The sequence below is a fragment of the Brugia malayi genome (assembly GCF_000002995.4).
Source record: "Brugia malayi strain FR3 genome assembly, contig: Bm_v4_Chr3_scaffold_001, whole genome shotgun sequence".
NCBI classification, from domain to species: domain Eukaryota; kingdom Metazoa; phylum Nematoda; class Chromadorea; order Rhabditida; family Onchocercidae; genus Brugia; species Brugia malayi.
The window spans coordinates 593,651-607,763 of record NW_025062477.1 but is presented as its reverse complement, the minus strand read 5'-3'; the positions used below and the strand labels follow the sequence as shown (position 1 = coordinate 607,763).

Below are 14,113 nucleotides of genomic sequence, written 5' to 3'. Positions count from 1 at the left end.
TTTTTTATTTAAGAAAATGAAAGATTAGCTTATTATTGATGAATAAAACTATGTCATATGACTGGAAAATATTTGAGAATTTTGAATCACACTCAGACATTTTCAATTTATTTTAATAAACTTTTGTTGTGCATCTTAGCTTACAAAATGTCGCAGATGAATAACGCATTCTGCAATGTTCGTACATATTCAATTATCTCCATGATATATTTCTCATTTCTGCTAACGTTGAATCGTTTCATAGTCGTAATTTTGCCAAGATACAACATATTTTTCCAGTCACCAAAGCTGTATTTTTTGCTCCTTTTCATATGGTTGATCGCTTTTGGTATGATATATTAAATTTTGCGCAATGTTTTAAATAATTATTTCATTCATAAGCAATTTATGAAAAGCAATGATTGTTCAATTTTGGCGATTTCCATCTTTGTCACCATGTTGTTAATTATTGGAATGAGATTTTATTCAGCATTCTGCTCCTATTTTACTACTGGAGAGTTATAAATAAATTATAAATTTCTACTTGTTATTGAGTTTCAATTTTTAGCAACTTCATTTGGTGATTTTTATTTCTATACAAGACATTTCCAAGTTTCTACCTTGCACTGCTCAAAAGATTACACAAAACATTCTGGCGGAAAACTTTTTAATCGGTTAGATTTAAGAATTCAATTACAATTTTACGACATATTAAAACTTATACTGCCTCAAATTAATCTTTTTCTGTTACTGTAACGATGAATCAGAAAAATAATACTGTCTTAGATTAATGAAAATCCATTAATTAGGTCTGATCAGTTTTCAGTCTTCTTGTTATTTTGTTGTTCTCTCTATCCATTGCAATGGTTGTAATGTACACAGCAATCATTTGCAATATACGCCGTCGTTTTGTATCAGTTAGTAATGAAACACAAAGTTAGTGATACTAATGATTGTCTTTTTTTCTTTTATTATAAAAATAGATTTTGTACTTTCATATTATATTGGAAATTTTTGGTTATTTCAAAAAATATCCAAAATTTACTTTTCTCTCTTGCGCCATAATTCATTTCAAATTAAACATGAAATTTTAGAAACATTTGTGGTTAAAACAGGACCTAAAACATATACATTAAGAACTGTCAAGTACGAACGATCAATGTTAATTCAAATAGGATTAACTTCTGGCGGATTAATATTTGGAATTCTAATATTCAGCGTCCTACCAGTGGCAAAAATTTTCGGTCAAGAAAGCTTAATTGCAATGAACATTTTTCAATGCTTCTATATCACCTTGTATCGTTGTGCATTGCCAACAACTTTTTTCTTAACCAGCGAACGTGCTCGTAAATTCTTGTATACTAATGTAGTAAAACCTATCCAAATTCTTACCAAACAAGTTACCAGGTAAAGATATTTCACGTAAACCTAATTTAAAGCGTAACGTCTCTTAATATGTTTCAAATATCACTGATAACTCTTTTCTTTCTGAGAACAGTGAAAAATCATTGCATATAAGCATATGGAATTTTGAATAGAAAAAATTAGTTGCATATTAATTAAATTATCATATTGTCCACTTGAATTATCAAAATAGAAAACATATAAATGAAATAATTTCGTTAAGGTAATTTGAATTGATTGTTTGCGATTTATTACAATCATTTTTCTTTTTATTTTAAAATATTCTAAAAGTCGTTCATTTCATTGTCAGTCTGATTCCATGTATTTCTGGCTTTTATTGAATTGATGGAAATTTTTTTTTTATCAATTTTATGTTCAAAATTTTTTTTTATCTATTTTATGTTTGTTGATATGTTTTCATGCTTTAATGTTTTTTTGTTTTCAATTTTGGCTTTCTTTGTTTTCATCACTCGCTGCTATTTGCATTCAGATTCATTAGATTTGAATCATTCAATATTAGAAAAGTGTATAATGTCTTATAAGCATCCTTGCTAAACGGTTTTGCATTAGTTTTTAATGTCTAACTACCAATATTTTTAGTATTAAATGATACCAAAAATGCACTCAATGAATGAGATTGGTGACAGAATTAAAAAAAAAAAAATGCAATTAATGCAGTAAAAAAGTGCAGGCTGTGAGAAAAAACTGAACGTTAGCAAAAAAACAAGCTTTAAAAAATTTAAAAAAAAAGGGAAGAAAAAATGAAAAGAAATAATATTTAGGGAAAACTTTCGAGAATTAAGATTTAATGAACATGATGCATAAAATAAGCGAAGTTTTCGTAAAATGATAAATATAATAGACAAATGCAAGCAAAATGTACGAAATTTTTTTTTTTTTTTTTTCAAGAAAAACATATAAAAACTGAAATTAGTCGAAATGAAATTAGAAAATAAAAAAAAGAGAAAGGGTGAATCGCTAAATAAAGACATTGCACAAAAAAGGAAAGGAAAAAAAACGCTAATTTAACAGAAAAATAGGAAAAAAGTCGAGTTATCTATTACAAAAAAGAAAGTAAATTTAAAAAATTTTTTTGTAAATTTTTCAAAAACAAGATCTTCAAAGAAATTAGGATAAAAAAACTTCAAACATATGCTGAGCATAAGTTAAAAACAAACCTGCTGTAGAAAAAACTCTTTGTGCTACTGCAAAAAACAACAAAAAAAAAAAAAAAGATGAAAAACAAAATTGTAAACAAAGGACAGCTATAATTAACCTAAATAAAATAAGAAAGTAAGCCATAAGAAACGAAGAACGAAAAGTAGGTAATAAATGGAACGGATCCCATAGACTGTTTTGCCATTTCACTTAGATATAAATAATAAGGAAGAGGGAAAGAAAAAGACAATGAATGTTTCGGATCGAAACTTTAATAATAATTTTAATTATATGGGAATATGTTTATTACATGAATAATTTAAGTCGATTAAAAAACCAGTAAAACTTCAAGTTTAATATGTAAAAGATAAAAATGTCGGTTTATAAGTTAGTGAACACCGAAGCATGCAAAAGCAGTAATAACATCTGTGAGTGATCTCACAATAAGTAGAACAAGGGAATTTTCGAGAAGTAGGACAAAAGGATTTTCGAGAAATAGGACAAAAGAATTTTCGAGAAGTTATTGATGGCGTTAAAGTTGCCGTAATATTTTTGAGTGATCGCTAATGATCACTCCTTTACTTTTCTGATTAAAGTTTGCTGTGATCCTAAAAAGAGGTAAAAAAAAAATGAAAAGTAAAATCGAATACAAATGAATAAGAAAATAAAACATAAAGAACGGAAGACGAAAAGTAGATAATAAATGGAATGGAGCCATTAATAGACCATTGCACTTAAGTTTAAATAATGAGAAGGAAGAGAGGAAGAAATAGGCAATGACTGCTTCGGAACGATTGCTGTTCGATTTCTAATAATAATTTCAAGTTAATGAGAATAAGTTTAGTACATAAATGATTGGCTTATAGCCACAATTAAAAGACTGATGAAACTTAAATCTTTAAAAGAACAAAAACGTCGATGTATAAGTTTGACAACGAACAAAATGTCAGAATTCTGCCGAAAGTTTACTCATTTAGTAATACTTTCTACAAGTGATTGCATAATAAGTAGAACAAAGAATTTTCAAGAAGTTATTGATGGCATTAAAGTTGCCATTATATTTCGAGTGATAGTCAATGATCACTCCTTTACTTTTCTGATTAAAGTAAAAGTCGCATTTTTTTTGATAATTTCATTACTTTTGCTCCTAATAACTAATAATCTTAATAACACAATGCATATGTTGACAATATGAATATAATGAATCATTTGTAAAATTACGACTGCTTTTAATATTATCTTAAATTAATTATAATTTGCATTTATCGTATTAAATTGATGTTTTTAATATATTTTTTTTTTTTCTCTAATAACTAGAAGTAGTCAGGAATTATTTTGTACCCAATGTAATTTCAAACTTACAAAACACGTTAAAGTAGTAACTTTAACGTGTTTTGGTAAGTGACCATTTTTCCATATTCAAAATATTCCGCTTCTACGCATTCATCTCATTTAACAGAAATATTTACATTAGTATGCAATTTACATCAGAAAGCACCAAAATTTGAATGGTATAAAACATCGATTCCAGAAATAAATTTTAGGAAATAATCTATTTTTGACGAAAAAATAATTTTTTTGACGAAAATCACATTCACATTGTACTTATCTCTTTAGTAAGAATTTCAGTTAATATTAGTATTTAATTGTTCTCACACGGAATACTTAAGTATATCAACGATTTATTTGTTTTCCTTTTTTAAATAAGTTACCTCACCGTGATTTTCAGAAACCTATCCTTTCTCATGCTAATATCTTTAAGGGAATGCGAAAAGTGCTTACAGTCTTTCATCAAAGCTTCATTTTTATTTAGACTTCGAAACTGCAATTTCAGCCTTGCAGCATCAAAATCGGCTTTTTCTCTTTTCTGAAAAACATGTCCCGATATTTTCAGATATCATCTTAAAAGTCAATGTTTAGATTGAATTACAATCATAATTACTCAAGTTATTAAGCAGTGATTTACAATAACCATGGAAATGAGCACTTAATTTAGTAGTTAAATTCTTGCTTTTAGTCTTGCATTCTTCTTCTTCAGCATTTCTTAATTCGAAATTAGAATTAATGATAAGTTAAAGTATCTCATTTAAAATTAAAATATTAACGGAAGTTGAAGCTCGGTTTTCATAAAAAATCAATGTTTAAATTTGAAAGAAAAATTAATTTTAATCGCTAAAAATAAAAAAATCTATTACAAATTAAAAATTTTATTAATTTCGCCACTGAAATATTGCTCAAAACTTAATTATTAAAGTTTATTTTATTACTTTGAGTTGTCAAATGGTCACACGCATGTGAACATGCATATAAAATAATCAATTAATTTGAAAAAAAAATATTTTTTTATGTGAATTGCTATTTTCTAATAGCCTTGGCAATTAATGAAAACGAAATTTGATATAGCTAGAAATTTTTTCATAGTCTAATATACAAAAACTCTTACAAATATAAAATTTTCACAAAAATCATTTTTTAAATTTAAAATAAAGCTTAAGCCTAAGTTCACCCTAAGCCTAAGCCTAAGTTCACCCTAAGCCTAAGCCTAAGTTCACCCTAAGCCTAAGTCTATTATTTAGGATGTTAAATGACCACATTCCATACAATGCATATAAAATATTTAATTAAGTTGAAAATAAACATTTTTTTAATGAATTACTATTCCCAAAAAGTTTCAGTACCTAATTAAAATGAAATTTGATAATACTACAATTTAATTCCCAGTCTAATATACAAAAACTCCTACAAATTGTACGATTTTCATAGGAATCAATATTTAAATTTGAAATAAAAATTAGTTTTAATTGTAATAATGAATTGAAACCATGACAAATTAAAAATTTTGTTAATTTCCCTGCTGAACTATTGTTCAAAACTTAATTATTAAAGTTTATTATATTATTTAAGCTGTCAAATGACATCACACTTTATGTGACCAATACCCAGGCAATGCATATAAAATAAAAATTCTATTTTAAGTTACTTGAATGACCAATTTCAGTTGTTGAAATATTAATAAAATAATATATTCCAATTTTTCAAACCATAATTAATTGACAAATCAATCAAGTATCACATATTTCTACTGCAATAATAAAATTGCTTATTAATTTCAACCTTCCAATGTTACGTTCATGTAATTTTTAACTGATTTTGACAACGAATTTAAGATAAAGTAGAATTAAAATTGAATTTTTATTAAAAACTTAAAAAACAAACATTTTGAAATTATTCGACATTTTGCTTAGGGTAATATTTTCAGGCAATGTGATTTTTCTTTTGCGCAAAATTTTTTTTCACATATTATTTGAATGATCAATTTCAATTCTTAAAAGATTAATAAAATGATATATTCCAATCTTTTTAATTTCAATTAATTGATAGATTGATGAAGTTTCACATATTTCTAATGCAATAATAAAATTTCTTATTAATTCTAACCTTCCAATGTTAATTTTATGTTATTTTTAAGTTATTTTAGCAAAGAATTTGAAAAAAAAAAGAATTAAAATTGATTTTTCATTAAAAAATACAAATATTTTGAAAGAAAATAAAATATTGAAAGCTTTTTTTTTTTGTTTAAACTGTCAAACGACCCTGATCCTATGTGAGCAGATCACGTGCAATGCATATAAAGTGATCAATTAAGTTCAAAATAATTCCTTTTTTAAATTAATTGCAATTTTTCAATAGTTTCAGCACTTAATTAAAACAAATTTTAATAATATTAAAATTTATTTCTTTGTTTAATATACAGAAACTCCTAATTCCTTATGGATTATTTGGAAGATTACGTCGGGCAACATAAGGAGCAACTATGAAGGACTGATGATTTACTTGGAGATTGTGAAGTGTGGAAAAGTTATTCCTGTTTCATAACTCAATGTTTACCAAATAAGTAGCTGTATCTGACCTGTTTAGTTCATATTTGATTTAAAAAAAAAAAGTGAAAACAATAAACCAATATTTTGTTTTGATAAAATATTTCCATTTCTAAAATAATTTATACTCATCAAATAAGTACAAAAAGGAATAAGCAATAAACAATGTTATCAACAAATTCCTTCCAATAGAAACTATTTTGATTTAATCCTCCAAATTAAATCTCAATTTTTATCGATATGGGAGAAATTAAGCATATGTAAGAAAAAATAGAATGACTGAATTCAGATTGATATAGGAGAATTTTTATAAACGATATCTCAAGAAATCCCGAGTGGGACGTTTGATACATATAATACTAAATCTAGTGGTATCATTATAAGAGTAAGCAGTCAAATTGTGACATTTTATTGAATAAATTATAGGACAAAATCAATAATTGAATAATTTATGCTAAAAAATGCTTCACCATGTTTTAACAAGAAAAAAAAAGAAAAGAATTTCTATTTACTGATTGATAGCATAAGAAATATGGGAGGTGAAACCTGCATATACTACTTTATTTGAAGATTTTTCGTAGGTATTCTCATCTATGATGTTTCTTCTATCATTGATAAAAGAATATTTAACAAATCACCATTAAAATAGTTGAGAATTTAAAAAATTTTCGCTTTTTTTTTTTTTTTTTGAAGAGTCTAAAAAGATCGAATAACATTTATAAATCATAGTCTTTCAGCAAATATCATTGATAAGAGCAATCGAACTGACTGATAAAAACACAACTTTCAAATGTTTGCACTTAAATATCAAATCGGCTAACATTCATCAGCGTTTCATACAAAATGATGACATTCCTGATATTTTGTCATATTTATTTTATGGGAATCTATGTGAATGGTGTAATTTTACCAAATCGTTCGGGATTATTAACAATCCGAATATGTAACCATCTGATGGGTAAAAGCATTTTTATATTTATAACTAAAAATTGTTTCTGAAACGGATGAACTTTTTAACAAGTTAATAAAATTTCTATGTATCTCACATATTCTCGATTTTTTGCAAACCACTGGATTATAAAATTTAACTGGAATTTGGTCAATAACATCTATATTTCAGACGCGGCGAAACAAATGACACTCAGCAAACAATTGAGAAAACAAATTTGGAACCCAAAAGTGTTTCTGGCATTATCTCCAGTTAAATTTCAGGTAGTAAAGTCCTGTAGAATTTCTGTAGCTTCACAACTACCTTCACGACAAATGTCATGCACTATAATCGGTTTTTGCTATACGCAAAAAATTAGCTGTGAAATTTGCAAAAACTTGTTCAATGTGGCTGTTAAGCTACCAAGAACTCCTGGTGTAAGTTAATCAAAAATTTAAATTAATTTTGAGCTTAGTATTTACCTAAATAAAATAATTACTGGAACAAAACAGACCAATGGGATGATTATCGGAAGATACAGGAAGGAACGGGTATACCTTCCTGATACAGCGTAGCAGCTTACTCTCTGCAGGGAGCATAAAGAAAAGATCGAATCTTTGAAGATCAATAGGAAAGTTTTCTTCTGAGAAAACAGAGAAATTTGCTTGAATTAACTTAAAAGAAGCATATACTACTAATTCAGTCTTAGTTATTTAATTTAACTGCTTAATGACTCGTTTAATTCTTCTTTTCAAACCCTACATTAATTTATAAGTACAGTTTTATATGTAAATACTAGCATGTATGTACCTTTTATGTTTTATGTAAAAGCAGGAACATGAATCACATAAATTTCAAAATAGAAATAAACAAATTATATCAATTTCGAATACAATTTCTCATCAAAAAAAAAAAAAAAAATTGAAACATTTTAAGGATCTATTTAAACAACGCTTACAGTTGTACTGTTATTCATTGGAATTCTTGGATACAACCTGCAATATGATTGTCGATGAGTATCATAATCAAATTAATGAAATGTCATTGGATAACAATCAAACCAATTCGCAACACTGCAAAACGTTAACCCTTTGTGGTTGATAATAGTTCTTCCTTTTGTAAAAAAAAAAACTAATGAAAATTTGCCTTTATAAAACATCAAGAAATCAATTACAAGGAGCAATAAAATATTTCAAAACAACTTTCCCATTTCTGAGATCAAGCAAAACCTGGAATCTATAGATTTTGATAACTAGCGTGTCATTCTTTCTTGGTTATACCAATCAATGACAAACATTACATTGAATGGAAGGACTAAAGTTCTTGACTAATAAAGGTTACATTGCCTTCAACTTTCAACTTTTAAAGTCTTACTGTATTTGTAACTCTCCAGAGAGTGAAAAATCATGCACATTGCGAAAATGGATGCATAAGATGAAAAAATTAGAATTAAGAAGTTCTGAAAGAAGTGAAAACCAAAAACATCCTGGACAACTGTATCATAAAATTTCTAAATTTTAGTCTGAAAATTAAAAAACCTAAAAGACAAACATTCATGTAAGTGTAAGAAAGTCGTTAATTGTAGACATTAATAAAATCGCTCTGAAATAGAAAGAATAATATTAAAGACAAATGAACAATACCACGAAGAAATTTAATAGATTGGAAAAACAAACAAACAACAGTCTAGCATTGTGAATATTTCCTGCACTTCTTTTCGGACTATGTTAGATATCTCATCATTATTTCATATCCGCTACATATATATACGTAACTCAGTTCCACTATAACGAAAGAAGTGAAGATGATTACTTGACCTACCACCCAGATAATATTGAGTTCAAATTACTTCATTATGGAGTAGTAGCATTTTGCAATTTTAAACTTTTTAAAAGAAAATCTATTCAAAATGAAATCATTTCAAACAAGCTTGAGTTACTACAATCATGTTATTATGGCTTCCATAATTTCAATAATCCGTCTTCCGCATACGAAGCTATCAGATTCTGATGGGGATGATGGCACAAACCATTCACTCGATCATCATGTAACTGCAAAAAGCAGATATAAACAAATAAAATAGAATCAATTTTTTCAAAAATTCAATCTTCGGAGATTTCCACGTCAAATATTTTATTTTATCCAAATAAGGAGTATTTATTTCCATCTATTTATTTCTTTCAATGATAAAATTATTTAACATACCGGTAATGTACTTTCCAAATTGCCAGTAATTAGTGAAAAACAATAAAGTACATGATCTTCTCCAACACAATAAACCCAATCGCCACGAGGAGATAATGTACATGCAACAAAATTGCCATTTTCAGTTTTACCTGAAGTCATTGATTTCACGATCTGAAATATGAGAAATAATTCAGGGAAAATACTTTTTAAGATTTTATTTTGATGCTTTTTAAAAAAATTTTTAAGGAAGCATCAAAATTAATTATTAAATTCAAAAATTTTTGAATCATAGACTAAGAATTTATACAGTTTTTACCTGTCCTCGAATATTCACAATAACAATCGTATTTGACCGATTGCAAATGATGAATTGATTATCAGATTTGGGAATTGGATTTACGCTATTCATGACTATATCACCTGCTACTCGAACCGTATTCACGCACTCACAAGTTTTCAAATTCCAAACTCGAACTGTTCCATCACTTGAAGCAGAAACACACATATGGCCATCCTGAAAGACATAAATCTTAAAAATCTGGCTTTGGAATTGGTCAATAAAGCTACAAAAGTGGTAGAACAACGTGTAGCGCGACTTTTTATTCAACTCCTTTTAAGTAGCTTACCTCCGTATATTTCGCATCATTAACATAATTTGTATGTCCTCGAAGTTCCTTCAGACATTTGCCACTCTTTAATCCATGAACTCTACAAATAATAATAAAAATAGTGCTGATGAAAGCAATAAAGTCCAAAAATGTGTAAAATGGATACAAGTCAATAATGCATATACCACAAATGACAGCTTTCAAACTCCTCGTAATTAAACTCCTTTCAATTCATTAATGTAGCACGAAGAATAAATATAACATACTTCACAAGAGTATCAAACGATGCTGAAAGGACATGTGCACTGTCTTTCGAAAAATGTACACTAGTAATGCCCATGTTATGTGCTTTCTCGATACGTCTTAAACATTGCCCCGTTTGTATTTTCCATACCTAAATTGCAACAACAAGTTGTAAAATCCATTAACTGAAAAAAATATCTGAATAGAATATTTACTTGAAAATGTTTTTGAAATTTATTTAACTTCGCCAAAAAAGACAAAAGAATGTTGCTTATCATTTCTTAGAGTTGTAGAAATTGAATATATATTTTTAGATCAAGTGAATATAAACATGACATCACAGGATCATAGCATGAAATATGCTATCTGCAACTCCAGAGACATGCCAAAAAGGATTTGTGGAAAATTTGATTTGTGCAAACACTAATTAAAAGTTCAATGATATTTCTAATATTTTATATTATAATGCAATGCGAAACAAAAAAAACCTTTATTTTGCCTTCCATGCTAGCTGTGACTAACATTTCCGAATCACGACTGAAACATAAACTTAAAACTAGACCATCCATCATCATAAAATTATCTTGCGCTTGATACTTCAAATCCTTCCGTAGCTTTCCATTCATATAATTCCAAACCTTAAATGAGAATATGATTCATGATTGATTTAAAAAGACAGATATCCACACTGAAGTTTCAAAAACAAAAGAAAATCTGACTTCAATAAAACCATCCACTGAACCGGTAACCAAGTACTGTCCATCCGGTGAAAACTGCGAGCAATGCGGGAAACTTGTTTTACCAAATTTAATTTGACGCGCCATTTGTGTTGGATAGCGTTCCTCCTCCTGTTCACGAATTGCGGCTTTACCACGAAATAAGTCGATCTGTGTTCCTAAATATTATAAAGATCATGGGCATTATAAAAAGATCCATAAACAAAAACCAACATAAGATAGAAGAGCTGGAAGGAACTTTCGGGAATAAAAATATTAGTGTAGAGTGTTTTTTCTTTTAATAATTCGACAAAGTGGGAAGCATGATGATATAGTTAATGACTGTTTATAGTCGATAAGTTACTGCTCCAACAATTTTTCCTCTTATTACTTCATAAATAGGAACTGTAATTACGTAAACCGAGAGGCATTTATTTTACCATCAAAAAATTTCGAATATTAAATGCTAATTCGTTTGAATAATGAAATTATTGAATTAAACCGGGTGGAAGAAGTCCTTGATGCTGTTGCCATTTCAACGCTTGTGCCAAAAGTGCCAGTAACCTGGACGGTGGTACAACGTTCACTTCGGCAGATAAAGACTGCAAAAAAATTTCTTTTCTCTTGATGAATTTCAGTAATAAATGTTGAGAACATCAGATGCATACTACAAGCAAACCAACCATATAAATAAACTACTAGCATAAAATAAATAAACTGAATCTATTTGAACAAAACTCAAAGCCAACCTGTGCAATAGCAGCTCTTCGCTTCTCTTTTGAGCTACCATCAGGATATACTTCACGTGGATCAAAGTAAGAACGAGCCAGAAGATTGTCTAGTCGAGCATATCTGGAATATGAGAAAATTTATATGAAGAAATCTGTAACATCAAGGACTATATGATTACCTCATTTTTAGATATTATATAAAGAAGGAGGGTAGAAAATGACAGATAAACGAAAATTTCCTAATTCTTAGATTTCTTTTCAGTCTGGAATTCTCAAAAACTGAGAAGCGATTATAGGCTAAATAGCAATATTTAGCGTAGGACTTAAGTTAATCTTAAGCACGAACATTAGCAACAATAAATTTGTCAGCATATTATGTTGATATTATTAATAGTCAACACAGTACCTCTCTGGCTCTGTTGTTTTGAGTAGTTGCATTGGATCGGTTTGTCGCAGAAGAAGTCGAGCTGAGCCCAATTCACGCAATTCCGTTAATTCAATTACAATCTGAAAAGTAACATGCAAAAACCTAATCATGTCCGCTTCCTATCTTATTATAAATATAGCAGTTCAGTATTAAAATATGACTACTTATCAAAGATGTTAAACTTATTGATAACTCCATTAATTTTATCATAACTATCGTAGGCAACATCTAAGTACTTTATCGCTATGGCATGTATTGCAAAATAAACTGCAAAAATAATACCTGCTCGTATAAATCGATTAATTTCTTGGCCGGTAGTTTTAATGGCTGAATTACTTTGAGCACCGTATCCCAATGCCCATTTTGTATATCATGCACAAACGAATCAATACTATCTACCGTATTTAATGTAATGTTTGTTTCCTCCTAAAAATAGAAAAATTTTCCACGATGAAAATGTATCTAGAAAAAAAAAAAAATGAACAAAAGATAAATCAAACATTCCATATCTTTCTTGATTTACATTGGATGAAACTAGATATTCTTCTCAAACCTCCTTCTACAATTGCCAAAAAAAAGATAGTTATCAATTAATGGATAAAGTTTAGAAAAAACTACATATATTTAAACGAGCAGCATACTTACTTTAATAATCAAACTTGGTTAATGTAAAACATATCAAAAAATAATTTTGTATTATAAAAAAATTTATCCGGCACAAAATTATCCTAAAATTTCATAAAAAATAAGACAAACCTGTAGAACTGCTAATGTACGCATTAAGTTATTTTCCTTTAAATATTGTTCCACAAGACGCACAACACTGAATTATAAAAATTTTAAGAACAGCGAATTATATTCGATTTTTCAAGATTATCCTCCAAAAAAAAAAAACAATAACTGTCAAACTTTTACGAAAAAGTATTCTATTTAAAGAAGAATGGTATTTGAGTATTAGCAGATGGCGATAGACATGGCACCTGTTCTATGGTCAATTAGAAAAAAAATGAACTCAAAAACATTAGTGAATAAAATGCATTACAAGCAACAAATAAACTCAGGATATGAAAAAATAACTTACTCTGAAGCTTCTATTTCAATTGATGTCATTGCTATCTGTAAATAAGTGAAATTCAGTCGTTTGGAGTAATTGATAAAAACATTTTTTTTCTGCAAATAATTCTTACCAAGCAACGCTTACTAAATCTTGAAAAACTTTACTTCATTTATGTGCAAACTTTAAGTTTAGGTCGAAAACTTATCAAGCCCAGAAAATATCCACTGATGTCAGGCTTCCTTATTATATAATTATCCGGAAAAAATCAAGAAGAAATAGTTTGGAATGTTAAATTGATCGGATTGAAAAACTCGACATTTCTTACTCTACCGATATACTCTCATAAAATTACGCATCTAAAGTTACCCCATTAAAGTGTAGTCTAAAGACTGATGACAAGAGATAACATTCATCCTTTTCATCTACAGTCGATCGAACGAACACACCAAACAATCAAATCACCATTTGCACTAAGTTTCAAATAAGTTCGTTTAACGATGTGCAAAACTTTACTACTAATAATAATGTGATAGCCGGAAGTCTTGTTTTGACAAAATATTTCTCATATCTCGGTTTCTTGACCGATTTTTAATTTCACTAGCAGTTATATATTGAAGTGAATAGTTTTATTTTCCAGCCAAAAGAAATCGAAGAAATCACGATGCAATGAAGACAATAAGTTAACAATCCTAAACAAGTAAAAGATACAACCAATGAAGAACCGATCCCATCATTTAGATTCAATTCAATATATAATCAGACATAATTCATTCTACAAAACTCTTGCATGCTTTAGA

General features: G+C 28.2%; 1 protein-coding gene across 1 annotated transcript; it reads right to left on the bottom strand.

Moving 5' to 3' along the window:
- Positions 1-9,299: 9,299 nt before the first annotated feature.
- Positions 9,300-13,369, bottom strand: Bma-smu-1 (smu-1 suppressor of mec-8 and unc-52 homolog, putative; the record flags this gene model as incomplete). The annotated part of the gene is made up of 13 exons (XM_043079592.1): positions 9,300-9,382; positions 9,549-9,705; positions 9,851-10,063; positions 10,185-10,242; positions 10,409-10,536; positions 10,874-11,023; positions 11,105-11,280; positions 11,604-11,703; positions 11,851-11,953; positions 12,239-12,339; positions 12,542-12,685; positions 13,016-13,082; positions 13,341-13,369. The coding sequence occupies 13 exons, from the start codon at positions 13,367-13,369 to the stop codon at positions 9,300-9,302; spliced, it is 1,509 nt and encodes a 502-aa protein (XP_042935526.1).
- Positions 13,370-14,113: the final 744 nt, after the last annotated feature.